Source organism: Procambarus clarkii, chromosome 47, assembly GCF_040958095.1.
Source record: "Procambarus clarkii isolate CNS0578487 chromosome 47, FALCON_Pclarkii_2.0, whole genome shotgun sequence".
Lineage (NCBI taxonomy): Eukaryota > Metazoa > Arthropoda > Malacostraca > Decapoda > Cambaridae > Procambarus > Procambarus clarkii.
Genome location: NC_091196.1, coordinates 24595216 through 24610657, shown reverse-complemented (window position 1 = coordinate 24610657; position 15442 = coordinate 24595216). Strand labels below are relative to the sequence as shown.

Genomic DNA, 15442 nt, shown 5'->3' with positions numbered 1-15442 from the left:
TTAATGCATTGAAGACCACACACTAGAAAGTGAAGGGACGAGGACGTTTCGGTCCGTCTTGGAAGATTATTGATGTGTATTTGTGGGTGATTAGATATGTATGTGTATGTATATATGTATACATTCAATTTCTTTCTGTAGAGCCCCGGATCTGGGGCTCTACCTACACCCATATGAACAATAAACAGCTATGAGTCTGTGAGTAAAGGATATTTAAACAATATCTTATGAAATATAGTTTATTTTAATTATATTATAATAGGCCTATAATATACAGTATTGTATACTGTATACACCATATACATATACTACATATACATTTATTATACTTTTCAAGTTAATTGACTCGAAACGTTACAAAATATAAAATAATAATTTAAAATATTATTATTCATCTTTATTCACAGTGAAAAATCTAAGCATGAATGTAAAGTATTTTCTTGAATTCATTCAAATTGATCTTCTAACAAAGACACAATGTACAAGAATTAAAATGAGACAAGTAAAACACATTTGTGGTTAATGGAATGTGACTAAGTCAGTGTAATCTTTAGATTATTTGAATGAAATGTTAATTTTTCTCAAGAAAAAAATATTTGCCAGCACAAAAAAATATACACGACAAAATATATTGCACCCCTAAAACTTCCAATAATACACACGCACTTGATAATTATATTGTATATTAAAAATATATATTAGAAGACATTTCAGATAAATGAATCCAACTTTATCACATAAATTGGACACAATGCTCTGGTTAACACTACTCATGTATAATTCGTTTTGTCGGGGACAGGAAGCCTGCACTGAGGTTGCCTTAAGGTCTAACTACTGACCCTGCCCCAAGATGCAACCCCACAACAGTTGCCTAACTCTCGGGCACCTATTTACTGTTAGGGTGAACAGAGGCATTAGGGAAAAGGAAGCGTGCCCAACCATTTCTGTCCCGCCCGAGAATCGAACCCGGGATCCCCGACTGTCAGTGGAGAACAAAGCCAAGAGTACATAAAGCCATGGAAACATGCACAACCGCAGGGTTTCAAAAACCCAAAAGTAATACTTGAAACATTTGGTGAAGGATTTGTCATGACAAATTTCTCATGACAAGTAAACCAGTCATCACACCATGATAACTGACCAACATACAAGTGTGAAAACATTTGAGTTGGCTCAGGCGGCATACCGGGGGGAGGGGGGAGGTATGCCAACATAGAGGTAGATGGTATGCTCTTGTAACATACTAAACACTAATATATCTAAAGAAAGAGTAAGTATGTGTATCATGAAGAAAGTCACCATCAAGAAGTGTCACAAGAAAAGTCACCATCAACAAAAGTATGCCATTAAGAAAGTCACCATCAACAAAAGTATGCCATTAAGAAAGTCACCATCAATAAATGTGCAGCATGAGGAGTCACCATCAATAAGTACTCACCTAGTTATGCTTGCGGGGGTTGAGTTCTGGCTCTCTGGTCTCGCCTCTCAACCGTCAATCAACAGGTGTACAGATTCCTGAGCCCTATCATATCTACACTTGAAACTGTGTATGGAGTCAGCCTCCACCACATCACTGCCTAATGCATTCCACCTGTTAACTACTCTGACACTGAAAAAGTTCTTTCTAACGTCCCTGTGGCTCATTTGGGTACTCTATCTCCACCTGCGTTCCCTTGTTCGCATACTGTCATTAGAAATTTCATCACAAAAGTGTGCCATGTAGATTTAATGATTTTATTAAATATTTTATAAAGATGAACTAAAATATTGTATTCATGGTGATATCTTCTGTAGGAACCGGAGTCACCAGGCAAGTTGTGACGTGGAGAGGTATAGTGACTGGCAGACAGTATACCTCTCCACTGGGTGTGCTGGGTGTAGTGTTAAGTTATACAGATGGTGGGTGTAGCATCACTGGACTAGAACAAATAACATTATGCGAGTAAAAATATTCAGATACAATGTATTTACTGTATAAAAAAAGAGATACAGTATAAGAGGTCTTCAGACTCACTCTGAATATAGTCTGGGAGACAAAGAAGACATGTAGACTACACAAATATAAAACTCTGCAGAACAACCTGAAATTTAAGACTATGGTATAATACATGTCTCACTCGAGAAGTGTTACCCAAATTTTTGTATATGGTTTCCTGCAGGGATAGCACGCCATTTTTGGCATTTAACCTTGAATAATGGTCACGTATGCAGGTTACACACAAAAGCTCGGGCAACAAAACCTCAATAAGAGCAAAGATTGCTCTAACATATTCTCCTGACACAGCTCCTGTTCTCAGGGCTTCTAACGTTTGGACGGAGCATCAAACCTTGACCTGAGAATAGAAATTCCTTTGTCTTGTTATAGATATGTTTACAGTACACTATTATAACTTGAGCTAATTATCTTTCACAAAAGAGGATTTAAACAATACTTGGGCTAATGTTTGATTTTAGTAACTAAAAAAGTAGCTTACAAAATGTGTGAGCTAGTGGAAGATGTTGATCATTACGCTAAGGAAGGTAATGTGGACAGAGCCCATAACATTATTGGTATACTGTATTGCTATATCAATGTACAGTCACTTATAACTACAGTACTCTACTGCAAGAAACTATTATATTAATCTCATGGATTGGAATTAAATGTTTACATCTATATCAATCAAAAACTTACATTAGGTAAATTCGGGTAAATTTGGCCCCCCTGAAACAAGGTATTGCTATTACTGTGCATGGAAATATAAATACCCTGTATAGACAATATACACAATTTTTTTGGTTAATCTTGGTGCCAACCGATGCTTAAAAATATAGTGGGTTATGAAGACGTTATGACCTTAGAGTCACTGAGGGTAATATCTGGTGTCCATGGCTGGGTTGTCTATACCATACTTGGTCTCATTCATGTCAAATGTGGACTGAATTGCCAGCAGCTCTCTCCTGGCCTCTGGGCACCCGGGTCCCCAGCTGGTGGCCGGCTTGAACACATCACGTATTTTCTGCAAAGAATGAATAGGTGTCAACACTGGTTCTGTGACGTGAATAAACTATTATAATAATTCTGATCATCATCACCAAATGTACCACTTTTATAGGAATGGGATTTGTATGTGAGAAGATGAGGAGTGTGCTGTGGAGCTGCATGACGGACAGTTGCTGAGCCCTCGTGCAACGTGACCTTAACTTTATACCCAATAATTACAGTTGCAATGTGGAGATCTCAAAAATTAATCTGACTATATAAAAATTGTGTTTATTTTATAAGAAATGTGTGATATTCAACTAGTTACTTACAATATAGTTTAGAAAGACAAACAAGTAGTATAACAGGTTATAATGCAGGTGTTGACCAGACCACACACTAGAAAGTGAGGAGACGACGGCATTTCGGTCCGTCCTGGACCATTATCAAGTCGACCAAGACACAATCGACTTGAGAATGGTCCAGGACGGGCCGAAACGTCGTCGTCTTTTCACTTTCTAGTGTGTGGTCTGGTCAACATTCTTCAGCCATGTTATTGTGACTCCTCGTCTGCATATAATGCAGGTGCTGAACTGCACTTCCTCACACCACACGCCACTCAAACTGGAGTACAAGCACACAGTAATACTGGCTGACATCTAGATAACAAGGCAACACTAAGTGAAAATTATGTTAAATAGGTATACTGGAAAATAATTAAGCTTAAAACAAAATTACAGTAATGTATTTGTTGTTATATATTTTATAAATATAATATTACTGCACTATTATTTTTGTTAAATTACTGCTATTACTAGTCTTCTTCTTCCTCTTCATTGTACTGTAGTTGTGTTACTTTAGGGTCAGACATGAGGCAAGTCATAATTACGTACCAAAATGACTAGAGACTTGTGAAGAAATACAATTTAGAGTAATATAATAACGGTGAAGGTAAGAGTGCAGGAGGTGAGAGTAGTGGGGAGTAACTAGGTGAGGGAGGGAGAGCTGTGAGGCAATACGCCTCACAACACATCCACGTCTCTGTGTTGGTCTTAAAGATACATGTTACAAAGACTTGGTAGCGTACCCCAGTGACGAGCATCTTCAAGACTCTGACAACAAACACCAGAGGTATCATGCCCACAGAGATACCCGCCAACAGCCAACCAATACCAATGCCCCAAGCTGGAAATTCAATGTTGTTGTAGACAGGATCTTCCCAGGTGATCACAGAGTAGATGAACAATATCTGAAAGTAATTATATCTGTAATATTCTGCAGGTAATTAATTATTAAATAAGAAACAGTTTTATTGTTAGAGTTCAAATAAATTAATAGCACAATTATCATCACAAACATTTCTTTATAATTCAGTGTTTCAAGTTTATTCCAGTTTCCTGCTCAATATTTATTTATTAATATACAAGAAGGTACATTGGGTTAGAGAGAATACATAGCATAGTATTTACAATCTTGTAAAGCCACTAGTACGCGCAGCGTTTCGGGCAGGTATATAATACTGACAGACCCGTCTCCCCCACCCTCCTCACTCACACACACACCTGTCTCCCCCCACCCTCCACACTCACACACCTGTCTCCCCCACCCTCCACACTCACACACCCGTCTCCCCCACCCTCCTCACTCACACACCTGTCTCCCCCCCACCCTCCACACTCACACACCTGTCTCCCCCCCCACACTCCACACTCACACACCTGTCTCCACCACCCTCCACCCTCGCACACCCGTCTCCCACTCACACACCTGTCTCCCACACATGCTGGCACAATAGCTGCTCTGGACCTTCTAGTTTATCTTTACCTCTGCCTCGATACATACACGTTTAACACCCTTAAAGTACAGCCTTTGCAATGTTCATTAATTTGAACTGCAAGTAGTATTGACAAATTTTCAAGCTATCGAGAGACTTCCTGGATAACCTATAATTTTGATTACATCCAAATTAGCGAGCTATTAAAAGCAAGAAAGAGATAAAGCCAGCAGCTTCCTGCCCTAGTGGAGGTCACAAGTGAGATAAAGGCCCTCACGTCAACTATGGTTTATGAGTAAATGACTAAAATAAAGTAAGAGGATAGAGATAGAGGTAAGATAGAGGATTAGCTCTATCTATAATCCATCAACTTTTGTATCTTACCTTGTATGTATGTACTTTACTTAAATAAATAAATAAATAATAAATAAATTTTTATTCATTTATTTATTTATTTATTTATTTATTTATAAGTGTTAACTATGACATGGAAGTTGAGATGGGTTTAGTGTTGCTCACCATGAGGACGATGGGGTCGATGAAGACCCAGCACACCTTCCAGAATATGGACGGACTGTAGCCCAACATAAACTTGAGGTCTTCACTGAAGCGGTGGACGCCATACACCCAGTGAAGGGCAACTAACTCGGAGATGGCAATAAGCAGTACACCAATGCCGCCTCCGAAGCTGTCCAACAAGTAGAAGATGTACGGCCCTAACTGCAACAAACAATTGAACATCAGCATGTTACTCACTCTCATGCAATAATCAATACCAATATAAATAAAACTAATATAAACTGATAAATAAAACAGAGCATAATAAATGTTTTTTTATATTTTAAAGCTTTCTTCTCACTTTCCTTCTCTAAACTGCTGCTCCCACCCAATGTTACCCCATCACCAGGGACGCGGGGTGAGGGACCCGCCTGTGTCTCAGCCATATATGTGTTGTCTTGTGCAACTCCCAGGTACCTATTTACTGCTAGGTAACAGGGGCATCAGGGGTGATAGAAACTTTGTCCAGGTCTAATATGCTTGGTGTATCCCCTCCTCTTTCACTTGTGTCTTCCTTTACATATTGTGTTAGAAAACTTCTGTGTATAACTTCCACTAATTTTGCCCCCCCCCCCACGTTTCTTCACCATGTGGATTTCTTGATTCCCAGTCGATCTCTCCGTGATTGAGGTCCCCCATGACCAACAGTTTCGCTCTCATTCTGTGAGCTGTTGTTGCTGCCCTCTGTAGTTCATCTATACATGTCTTGTTGTTATCATCATATTCCTGTCTAAGCCTTCTACTGTTTGGTGGGGGATTGTAGATTATCAAGATCACTATCTTCTTCCCATCACCTGTCAGAGTCCCAAGTATGAAGCTTGTGTTTCCATTAGTCTTCCGAATCTCTAGTTTCACAAATTTTCATTTCGGCTTTATGAGGAGTGCCACTCCTCCTCTTCCTCCTCCCTGTCTCCGTGTCTTTTCTTTCCTTAGTACAAGGTGATTAAACGTGACTAATGCCAGTCAACGATAATGAAGACAAGTATTTGACAAGTGAGCTGCCTTCTTGCAGTCGAGCCATCTATTGTACAAGGATCCCTGTAAACCTTTATGTGTCCATTTGTGGTGACCTGCGGCCATGAGCGGGGAGTGTGAGTGAGGGGCCGCGGTCACCAGGACCATGGACGGGGGAGTAGCATCAAGTGCTGCACATACTAACCGTGGCACAGAGTGGGATGCCCAGGAGGAAGCAGGAGGCACAGATAACGAAGGTAATGACGACCTTGTGATTGCGAAGCCTCGGCACAGAGTCGCACAGAGCCGTCAGCACAGTCTCCAGGAACGCAAACTGTCAAGGAAAACAAAAATATGAATATGAATACGAATCAGAGGTAATGAATATCATAGGAATTAAACACACCAACATTATAATCCTTTCAAGTTAACATGCCAGGCAAAATAAGATACTCGGTTGAGGTTTCCAGAATCAAATGGCTGCAGTTATTTATAGTCATCAATATATACCTGAATTTACCCCGAGGGTCATCACTAGTGGCGACCAAAAGGCCAGGAAGGTTAAGCTTATCAAAGAGATCCTCATTATTCCTGAGGACTTTTTAGGTGAAGTTTAAACTGCAGTAATGACTTACATTTACAGCTTTGGCGGGTAGGCGGTTCCACGGGTTTATAACTTTATGGGTGAAAAAGCATCTCTTGTTTTGTGCTCAACATTGTGCATTGTGGCTTGTTGAGCTTGAAGCTACAAGTGGTCCACAACTGGTCTAGATTAAGGTATTCCAATTTTATTCAGTATAACAAAGGTCTAGATTAGAACGCCTCCGTCATGCCTAGTTTGTGGAGTTGGAAAACATGAGACCTTCAACCCTTCTTGGTTGAAGGGTTAATGAACTACATCAACCCATTTGATGTAGTTCCCAGATAATTCTTGTTGGCCATACACTGGAACTTTGTGGTACTGTCAACATTTTTCTGGTCACATTCTCCTCCATTTAAGACAATTCTTTGTTATCTTTATTTGATCATTTTTATCTATTCTAGTATTTTCCTGTTGATTTCATTTAGTTTATGTTCCAGTCTTTCATAAGGCGGTTTATCAATAGCTTCAGAGACGTTCATGTACAGTACACAAAGTGGAAGGCTTTATAATTAGCCCAGCCGAGGGTGGTGTTAGTTCCCTGCTTGTAATGGGGACATCCCATCCCCCACCACCCATACTCTCCGGGTTCAACCATCAGTGTGGGTGTTGCAATGTTGCACACCATAGTCAGCCTACATGAACTTGAGGAGACGGGACAACAGTGCACCGGGGACAGGAAGCCCTTACTCTTCAACATTTAGGGTTAAACAGACTTCAATGTACGTTGTTCATTCTAAGTTAAATCTTTTGCATTATTAAGCCAAAGTGAGCAGCTTATAGTTATACAATGATATACAGTATAGTAATACATATTCTTGAATGTTTTTATTTAATAGACAACATGGAAAGTATATTTATATATTTTAATTTAAAACAATGACAAAATATTGAGATTGTTTAGCGTGGACTTACTTCCGAGTCGAGTCCGAGTGTGAAGAGCATGAAGAAGAAGAGTACAGCCCACAGCTGCGGCACGGGCAGGGTGCGGGAGATGGCCTCAGGGTACGCTATGAACGCCAGCCCGGGACCTGTCCTCACAACCACAATGAAATCATTTGTTGTACTCCTTATAGAAAGTCGTCTACAATATTAATTATTTACTGATAAGCACAGTTTCATGTAGTGATATATATCACAGCTCATATATCTGATGTTTTATGCATTGGTAGTCAGCTGTGCTCTAGGCCTACCGATAGACTAAGTCTTTTTCGTTCATATTTGTGTAATCTAGTCCAAAACATTTTGTTTTCTCATTTTTAAGTCGAGGAACTATTTTCAGGGACAGTGCCTTGATATTTTACTCTCCCTTCATGTTTGTGTGTTCTTAATAATGGTAATTAACTCATATAAATAATATGTTCTGAATCTTGGCAGACAAGTAAGCAAGGAGGGTGACCGGGGGAGACGCGCAGTCACAACACTCTAGCTGATTACAGTCTGGTATTATTGTTACTGCCTTTACCCCCCCCCCGTCACTGTGCCTTCTAAATCGTGCAGTATGAGCATGTGTGTGTGTGTGTGTGTGTGAGGCGAGGTGGAGCCACTCCTCCTGGCCGGGGATTATACCTCACCTTCCTCTCCCCAGCACCGCTACTCTCCTCCATGTCTACGTAAATGTATGCACATCCAACACATACAATAATAAACAAAGCATATTTACATTTATATACAATAAATTATTTTACAGTAAATTAAGTGTAATTAATATAGATAAAGTCCACAGCATCCGTTATGAAATTTAGAAAAATAAATAATGGCAGAAAACAGAATAACACGCACCACTGGCAGCCAACTTCCTGATGTCAATACCGAGGTCAGAGGACATGGCACCAAGCACGGAGAAGATGGCCACGGAGGCGATGAGTGACGTGATGAAGTCCAAGGAGGACACCACGAAGGCGTCGATATGAACCTGTTCAAAACAAGTGCCAACGATTCAGAAATATTGTTCTAACTCTACATTTTCCAAACCTAATTACTGTGCACAAGTCAACTCTTAGACCAATAACAAATTCGGACCCCCAGGTGGAAACACAACAACATTCTTAACTGTACTTAAGGTTTGATTATATTGAGAGTATAATACGAATCATGAGCTGAGAGCCGCGGTAGAGGTCTGGCACGAGGACACACACGCTCTTCATGAGACAAATATCATTGTTAATTGTTCTTTAATATATTTACACTCCTGACTCCAGTGTGGCTGTTTTTAATGCTGAAACTCTTCACGATTTAGCAGAACAAAATAAGAATGCAAATGTATGAATCTTGATTTTTAGCAGCATGCAAAATGTAACGACTGACTATTGTATACAGTGTTAGCAGTCTGTACCAACTGTACTCTCACAACCCCAGCATCTACCCTAGCATTACAGGCTTAAACAAATCGTTCTAACATATTAATTACATACTGCAGTGATAGTTTATGAATACAAGACATACAATACCTTGTTCCTAAATTTATTGTATGATCCGAACATGATGAGTCCTCCCCAGGAGACGGAGAGGGAGTAGAACATCTGCTCGGCCGCCTTCCTCCACACCGTCACGTTCAGCAGCTCCGCCCACCGGGGCACGAACAGGTACCTCAGACCCTTCACAAACATTAGCCACACATTGATAACGTCCACATGTCACCCAGTTATGCACAAGTCTCTTAGTCTCTGCACCTTATAGACATTCTCGTATGTTTTCATTACCACAAAATAAGCACATTTTAATATATGTTCTCAAATACAGAAGGATTATAGATCAGGACGCTTCACTTCTATAATAATTATAGGTAACCAAATCCCTAATGGGCATAATAAGTTAGTTTTAGAAACTGTTTTCCTTGTCGTGTAAGATAGTTACAATAATGGCATAAGTTTAACAAGGAAGGGAGAAAGTCTGGACGTTCTTACCTCTGAAGCTCCCTCCAGCCTGACGCCAACAATAAGGAGAGCTATGAGGATGACGTAGGGGAAGGTAGCAGTAAAGTAGACCACTTTACCAGAAGACCTCACACCCTTCACCAGGCACAAGAACACTATGATCCACGACAACAACAAACACAGCGTCAGGTCCCACTGAATTGTGCCAATGTTACCAAACTCTTGAAGGCCATTTTTGTCTAGACGCAGCACGCCATTTCTGAGATTCAGAAAGTTTATTTTGAGGGTTATGAGACAAATTCTTAATAAGTGAACACAAACTTTAAAACTATCATCGTATACTTGGAGGAAGAATTACAGAGTACAGTAAATTGTTATAGTTTGTGTGGCAGGTAAAGATAGTACTGACAGATATTATTGTTATTGTTGTGTTATTGTATGTTAAGATATATGTTGGTATGGGGTCAAGTGAGACACAGTGGGTCACACAGTATTAACAGGTGTACACGGTCACACACATGACTACACCAGCTACCTGTCCTCCTCTCTCTTAACATAGTTCCCCCTCTCATCTCTTATCCCAATCTCCTCCTCTTTACTTCCCTCTCCACCCTTCTTTTTTCCTCCTTGTCCACTCTCTCTCCCTCCCATCTCTAATCTTTCTCCCACTCTTCCTTTGTTTTCCAAACTCCTCTCTTCTTCCCTCTCTCTGCCTTTACCCCCGCCTCTCCCCCTTCTCTCACTATTTATATGTATATCTCTATCTTTGTCTTTCTATGAAAATTTAATACTGTATTACAATTTTTTTTTATTAATACACGAGTACGATTTTTTTTTTTTTTTTTTTTTTTTTTTATTAACATATTAGGTACATCTGCATTAGTGCAGCTACCCTAGACTATATGAAGTGGAGTACAGTGTGTCAAAAAAGCTAACTAGGTGATGCTATAAAATCCCCATCACACAGGATGGTTAGTCATACAGAGGCATGTGATTAGCGGTACGAACAGGTGAAAAACGTATACAATTCTACGGAAAACCAATACCAAATTTCAGACTTCATGAGAAAAATAGGAGCCAATGAACAAATCCACAAGGGCCGTGATGAGCGCTCGAGCCTACGTCCGGGATAATCCCAGACGCGCCTTAGTCGACTGTGCAGCGACATGCTCAAAAGAATTGCAACCTGGAGTGCTACTGCTCTCACGAAGATCCTGCAGCCTCTCAGAGACACAAAGCAGGGTTTTACACAATTCCCCCCCATGTACCCGGGCTCTGTCAACAAGCTGTTCTACCTCTTCGTGGCGCAGTCGACTAAGGCGCGTGTGGGATTATCCCAGACGTAGGTTCGAACCCTCATCACGTCCCTTGTAGATGTGTTCATTTGATGCATCATGCTACTGTGATTTGTGAGTGTATAGGAGCCAATATTTCCTAAAGAGGAGTACTGCTGTCGACCCCGACTGGCCTATGACACTCGCACGCCACCTATGTGTCATCTCAAAACTGGGTGAGGCTAGCCACAAGCATCTGGCCTCCAACCTTGGACGAAGAAACAAACATTTCTTGTTATAGTTATAGACGATTGTTGGTGATTATGGCGCTTAGTTTATTGTGCACCCCATACTTGTGCTGTGAGTGGTAGTTTATTGTGCACCCCATACTTGTGCTGTGAGTGGTAGTTTATTGTGCACCCCATACTCATGCTGTGAGTGGTAGTTTATTGTGCACCCCATACTTGTGCTGTGAGTGGTAGTTTATTGTGCACCCCATACTTGTGCTGTGAGTGGTAGTTTATTGTGCACCCCATACTCATGCTGTGAGTGGTAGTTTATTGTGCACCCCATACTTGTGCTGTGAGTGGTAGTTTATTGTGCACCCCATACTCATGCTGTGAGTGGTAGTTTATTGTGCACCCCATACTTGTGCTGTGAGTGGTAGTTTATTGTGCACCCCATACTCATGCTGTGAGTGGTAGTTTATTGTGCACCCCATACTTGTGCTGTGAGTGGTAGTTTATTGTGCACCCCATACTCATGCTGTGAGTGGTAGTTTATTGTGCACCCCATACTTGTGCTGTGAGTGGTAGTTTATTGTGCACCCCATACTCATGCTGTGAGTGGTAGTTTATTGTGCACCCCATACTTGTGCTGTGAGTGGTAGTTTATTGTGCACCCCATACTCATGCTGTGAGTGGTAGTTTATTGTGCACCCCATACTTGTGCTGTGAGTGGTAGTTTATTGTGCACCCCATACTTGTGCTGTGAGTGGTAGTTTATTGTGCACCCCATACTCATGCTGTGAGTGGTAGTTTATTGTGCACCCCATACTTGTGCTGTGAGTGGTAGTTTATTGTGCACCCCATACTCATGCTGTGAGTGGTAGTTTATTGTGCACCCCATACTTGTGCTGTGAGTGGTAGTTTATTGTGCACCCCATACTCATGCTGTGAGTGGTAGTTTATTGTGCACCCCATACTTGTGCTGTGAGTGGTAGTTTATTGTGCACCCCATACTCGTCCTGTAAGTGGTAGTTTATTGTGCACCACATACTCGTCCTGTAAGTGGTAGTTTATTGTGCACCCCATACTCATGCTGTGAGTGGTAGTTTATTGTGCACCCCATACTTGTGCTGTGAGTGGTAGTTTATTGTGCACCCCATACTTGTGCTGTGAGTGATAGTTTATTGTGCACCCCATACTCATGCTGTGAGTGGTAGTTTATTGTGCACCACATACTCGTCCTGTGAGTGGTAGTTTATTGTGCACCCCATACTCATGCTGTGAGTGGTAGTTTATTGTGCACCACATACTCGTCCTGTAAGTGGTAGTTGTGCACCCCATACTCATGCTGTGAGTGGTAGTTTATTGTGCACCCCATACTCATGCTGTGAGTGGTAGTTTATTGTGCACCCCATACTTGTGCTGTGAGTGGTAGTTTATTGTGCACCCCATACTCATGCTGTGAGTGGTAGTTTATTGTGCACCACATACTCGTCCTGTAAGTGGTAGTTTATTGTGCACCACATACTCGTCCTGTGAGTGGTAGTTTATTGTGCACCACATACTCGTCCTGTGAGTGGTAGTTTATTGTGCACCACATACTCATCTTGTGGGGTAGCACAAAAGGTACTCACAGGACAATAAACTATCAGACCCCAGTAGATGGTATCTGACATTAGACCAGAGAGACCCACCGACAAGTTGCTGGCACACACAGTTCTCTCTCTCTGACGCTTCTACACTTATGAACATATCATGTGCAAACCTATTTTTATAAATGAAATATTTTGTTCTGCTCCTCAGGCTCTCTCGCCAAACACAGACAAAATAATGTAAGTTTACTGTCATTGTCACCGTCACCGTCACTGTCCTTGGCAAGAAATGTCTTCAACTGTCACATGAGGAGTTGTAACAAGAGTGAGAACTGTACTATCACATCATGCCTTCAAATATACAATGAAAGAAAACAAAATTAAATTAAATTGCTAATCTAATAATTCACTTTGTTTTTATTTGGCCTTACAAGAAAATATTAGAAGGCAAATTGTTAGGTTGGTAGGCAGGAGATGTAGAGGTGCGTGTACCGCGGCGCACCACCACCTGCCTTACTCACTCACCTCCAGAACTGTTGAGCCGAGGACTCGTTCCTGGTGGTGCAGTTGACGGTGTCGGTGGGAGCCGTGAGGTTGTACCGTGGACACGGATACAACCCGTCCACGTCGAAACAGTTGGAGTCAGCCCAGTCAGGGTGGCATCTGGCCCACGGCACCTGCAACACACCTCAAGTCTTAAACCAGTCATATTAATGTTCTCCCTCACACACACACACACACACACACACACACACACACACACACACACACACACACACACAAGCTAGCGTGCACAACAGCTACAAGCATGAGACATATACATCCCGCTGGCGGGGCCAGGAAGCCAGCACTTGTCTTGTATGGGCCGAGTTCATCTCCCCGACAATGGCATCACACTCTTGTGCTTCACGCTACACTTGTGGCTCGCCTACAGATACACAAAATTTCAATTTAAACTGGCTGTACTTACTAAATATTTACTATATAATAATAATAATAATAATAAGAGAGGGACCCACCTCTGAAGCAAAGCTGCCAAACATGTAGTAGAGGGAATATGCCATCAGCTGGTTGTAGTATATAGCAGTAATAAGAGACAATATTACCATGGCAAATCCCACGCCTGTAAACAAAGAAACAATGGTCAAGTTGATCAGATAATTTGAAGAATTCGCAGCATGGCCAACAACAGTCACTGTTGTGGAACACCGTTTATACCTAAGATTAACTACAGTATTACTCTACGTCTTTACTACAATATGATGTGATGCAGCCTAATTTTTTCACATAGTGTGTGATCTGTTTATGGTTAGATGCAAGACTTGCCCACCTGTGACTTGGTACCTGGCTGGCCCTTGCTCAGAGTTCGGTACCTGCCTGGCCCTTCAATTGCAAACAACAATAGATAAGATACCATCACATGATAACAAGCAAGAATGATCTAGCAATAATATAAAGCTCTGTGCTGTATTTCTACACAAACATTTCCATCATATGCTGGCATCATGAGGCTACTCACCCACCACAACACACTATCAGGAGACTACTCACCCACCACAACACACTATCAGGAGACTACTCACCCACCACAACACACTATCATGAGGCTACTCACCCACCACAACACACTATCAGGAGACTACTGACCCACCACAACACACTATCAGGAGACTACTGACCCACCACAACACACTATCAGGAGACTACTGACCCACCACAACACACTATCAGGAGACTACTGACCCTGCATGACTGGAGCACAACGCCAGACGTTCATGGGGCCGAGCTGACTGTACTGGCCGAGGGCGGTCTCCATGAAGTACATGGGCTTGCCAATCAGCACCAGGAGGATGATGTACGGGAACAGGAAGGCCGCTGCGGGGGGGGGGGGGGGAGGACAAACACAATCATCACAATATTAAACATTCACATTAATACCGTCTTCAAAATGCTGGGATTTCTTAGCAGTTATATCAATGACAGTTACGGAGTCATAGTCACTTTCAACTAGCAGACAGTAAGTAAATTTATAAGTTGTTATAAGTGAACTACTCTAAGTATTAGTAATAATAAATCAGGAGCTGTGTGTACTTTATGGTGATGATTTGAGAAGTAATTAAGGAATGTATAAAAGATATAAGGAGTAATAATTAAGAGTGAAGTAAGACTTGAGAAGTGAGGAAGACTTACCTCCACCGTTCTCATAGGCGAGGTAGGGGAAACGCCAGACGTTGCCGATGCCTACAGAGAGACCAACACAGGAGAGAATAAACTCAGCCTTGGACCCCCACTGTCCGCGGTCACTCTCCTCCCCTACAGTGTCGCCCTCCGCCGTCTGCGTCGACCCGGAGCCATTACTCTGTTGAACAAACACCTTTACTCTCTCTGTACCTATCCTAGTGCACTCGTGGCCACCAGTTCCAGCTCTTACTTGGTACTTACTTACTTACTCACTACTTAACCAGTAATGGGCCGTGATATGCCTCTCAAAAGGGGTTAGTCTTAATTATGTAAGTATATAATGGATTCACTTTCACGACATTGGCAAAGATGTGCTCCCAGCGTATTGTTATAGTTCACACGAG

At 41.6% G+C, this 15442-nt stretch overlaps 1 protein-coding gene across 2 annotated transcripts in view; it reads right to left on the bottom strand.

Moving 5' to 3' along the window:
- Positions 1-225: 225 nt before the first annotated feature.
- The window catches only part of LOC123762993 (sodium-dependent proline transporter), a 43351-nt gene continuing 28134 nt past the window's right edge, over positions 226-15442 (bottom strand). For both annotated transcript variants that reach the window (XM_069302151.1, XM_069302150.1), the window contains exons 3-14: positions 15048-15216; positions 14601-14732; positions 13877-13980; positions 13383-13534; positions 9795-10023; positions 9339-9485; positions 8671-8803; positions 7804-7919; positions 6454-6582; positions 5256-5456; positions 4050-4211; positions 226-2999 (exon numbers count right to left, since the gene is read on the bottom strand). In XM_069302151.1, the coding sequence (XP_069158252.1) occupies positions 2844-2999; positions 4050-4211; positions 5256-5456; positions 6454-6582; positions 7804-7919; positions 8671-8803; positions 9339-9485; positions 9795-10023; positions 13383-13534; positions 13877-13980; positions 14601-14732; positions 15048-15216 (1830 nt within the window). In that variant the 3' untranslated portion in view covers positions 226-2843. The remainder of the gene's footprint in view (positions 3000-4049; positions 4212-5255; positions 5457-6453; positions 6583-7803; positions 7920-8670; positions 8804-9338; positions 9486-9794; positions 10024-13382; positions 13535-13876; positions 13981-14600; positions 14733-15047; positions 15217-15442) is intronic.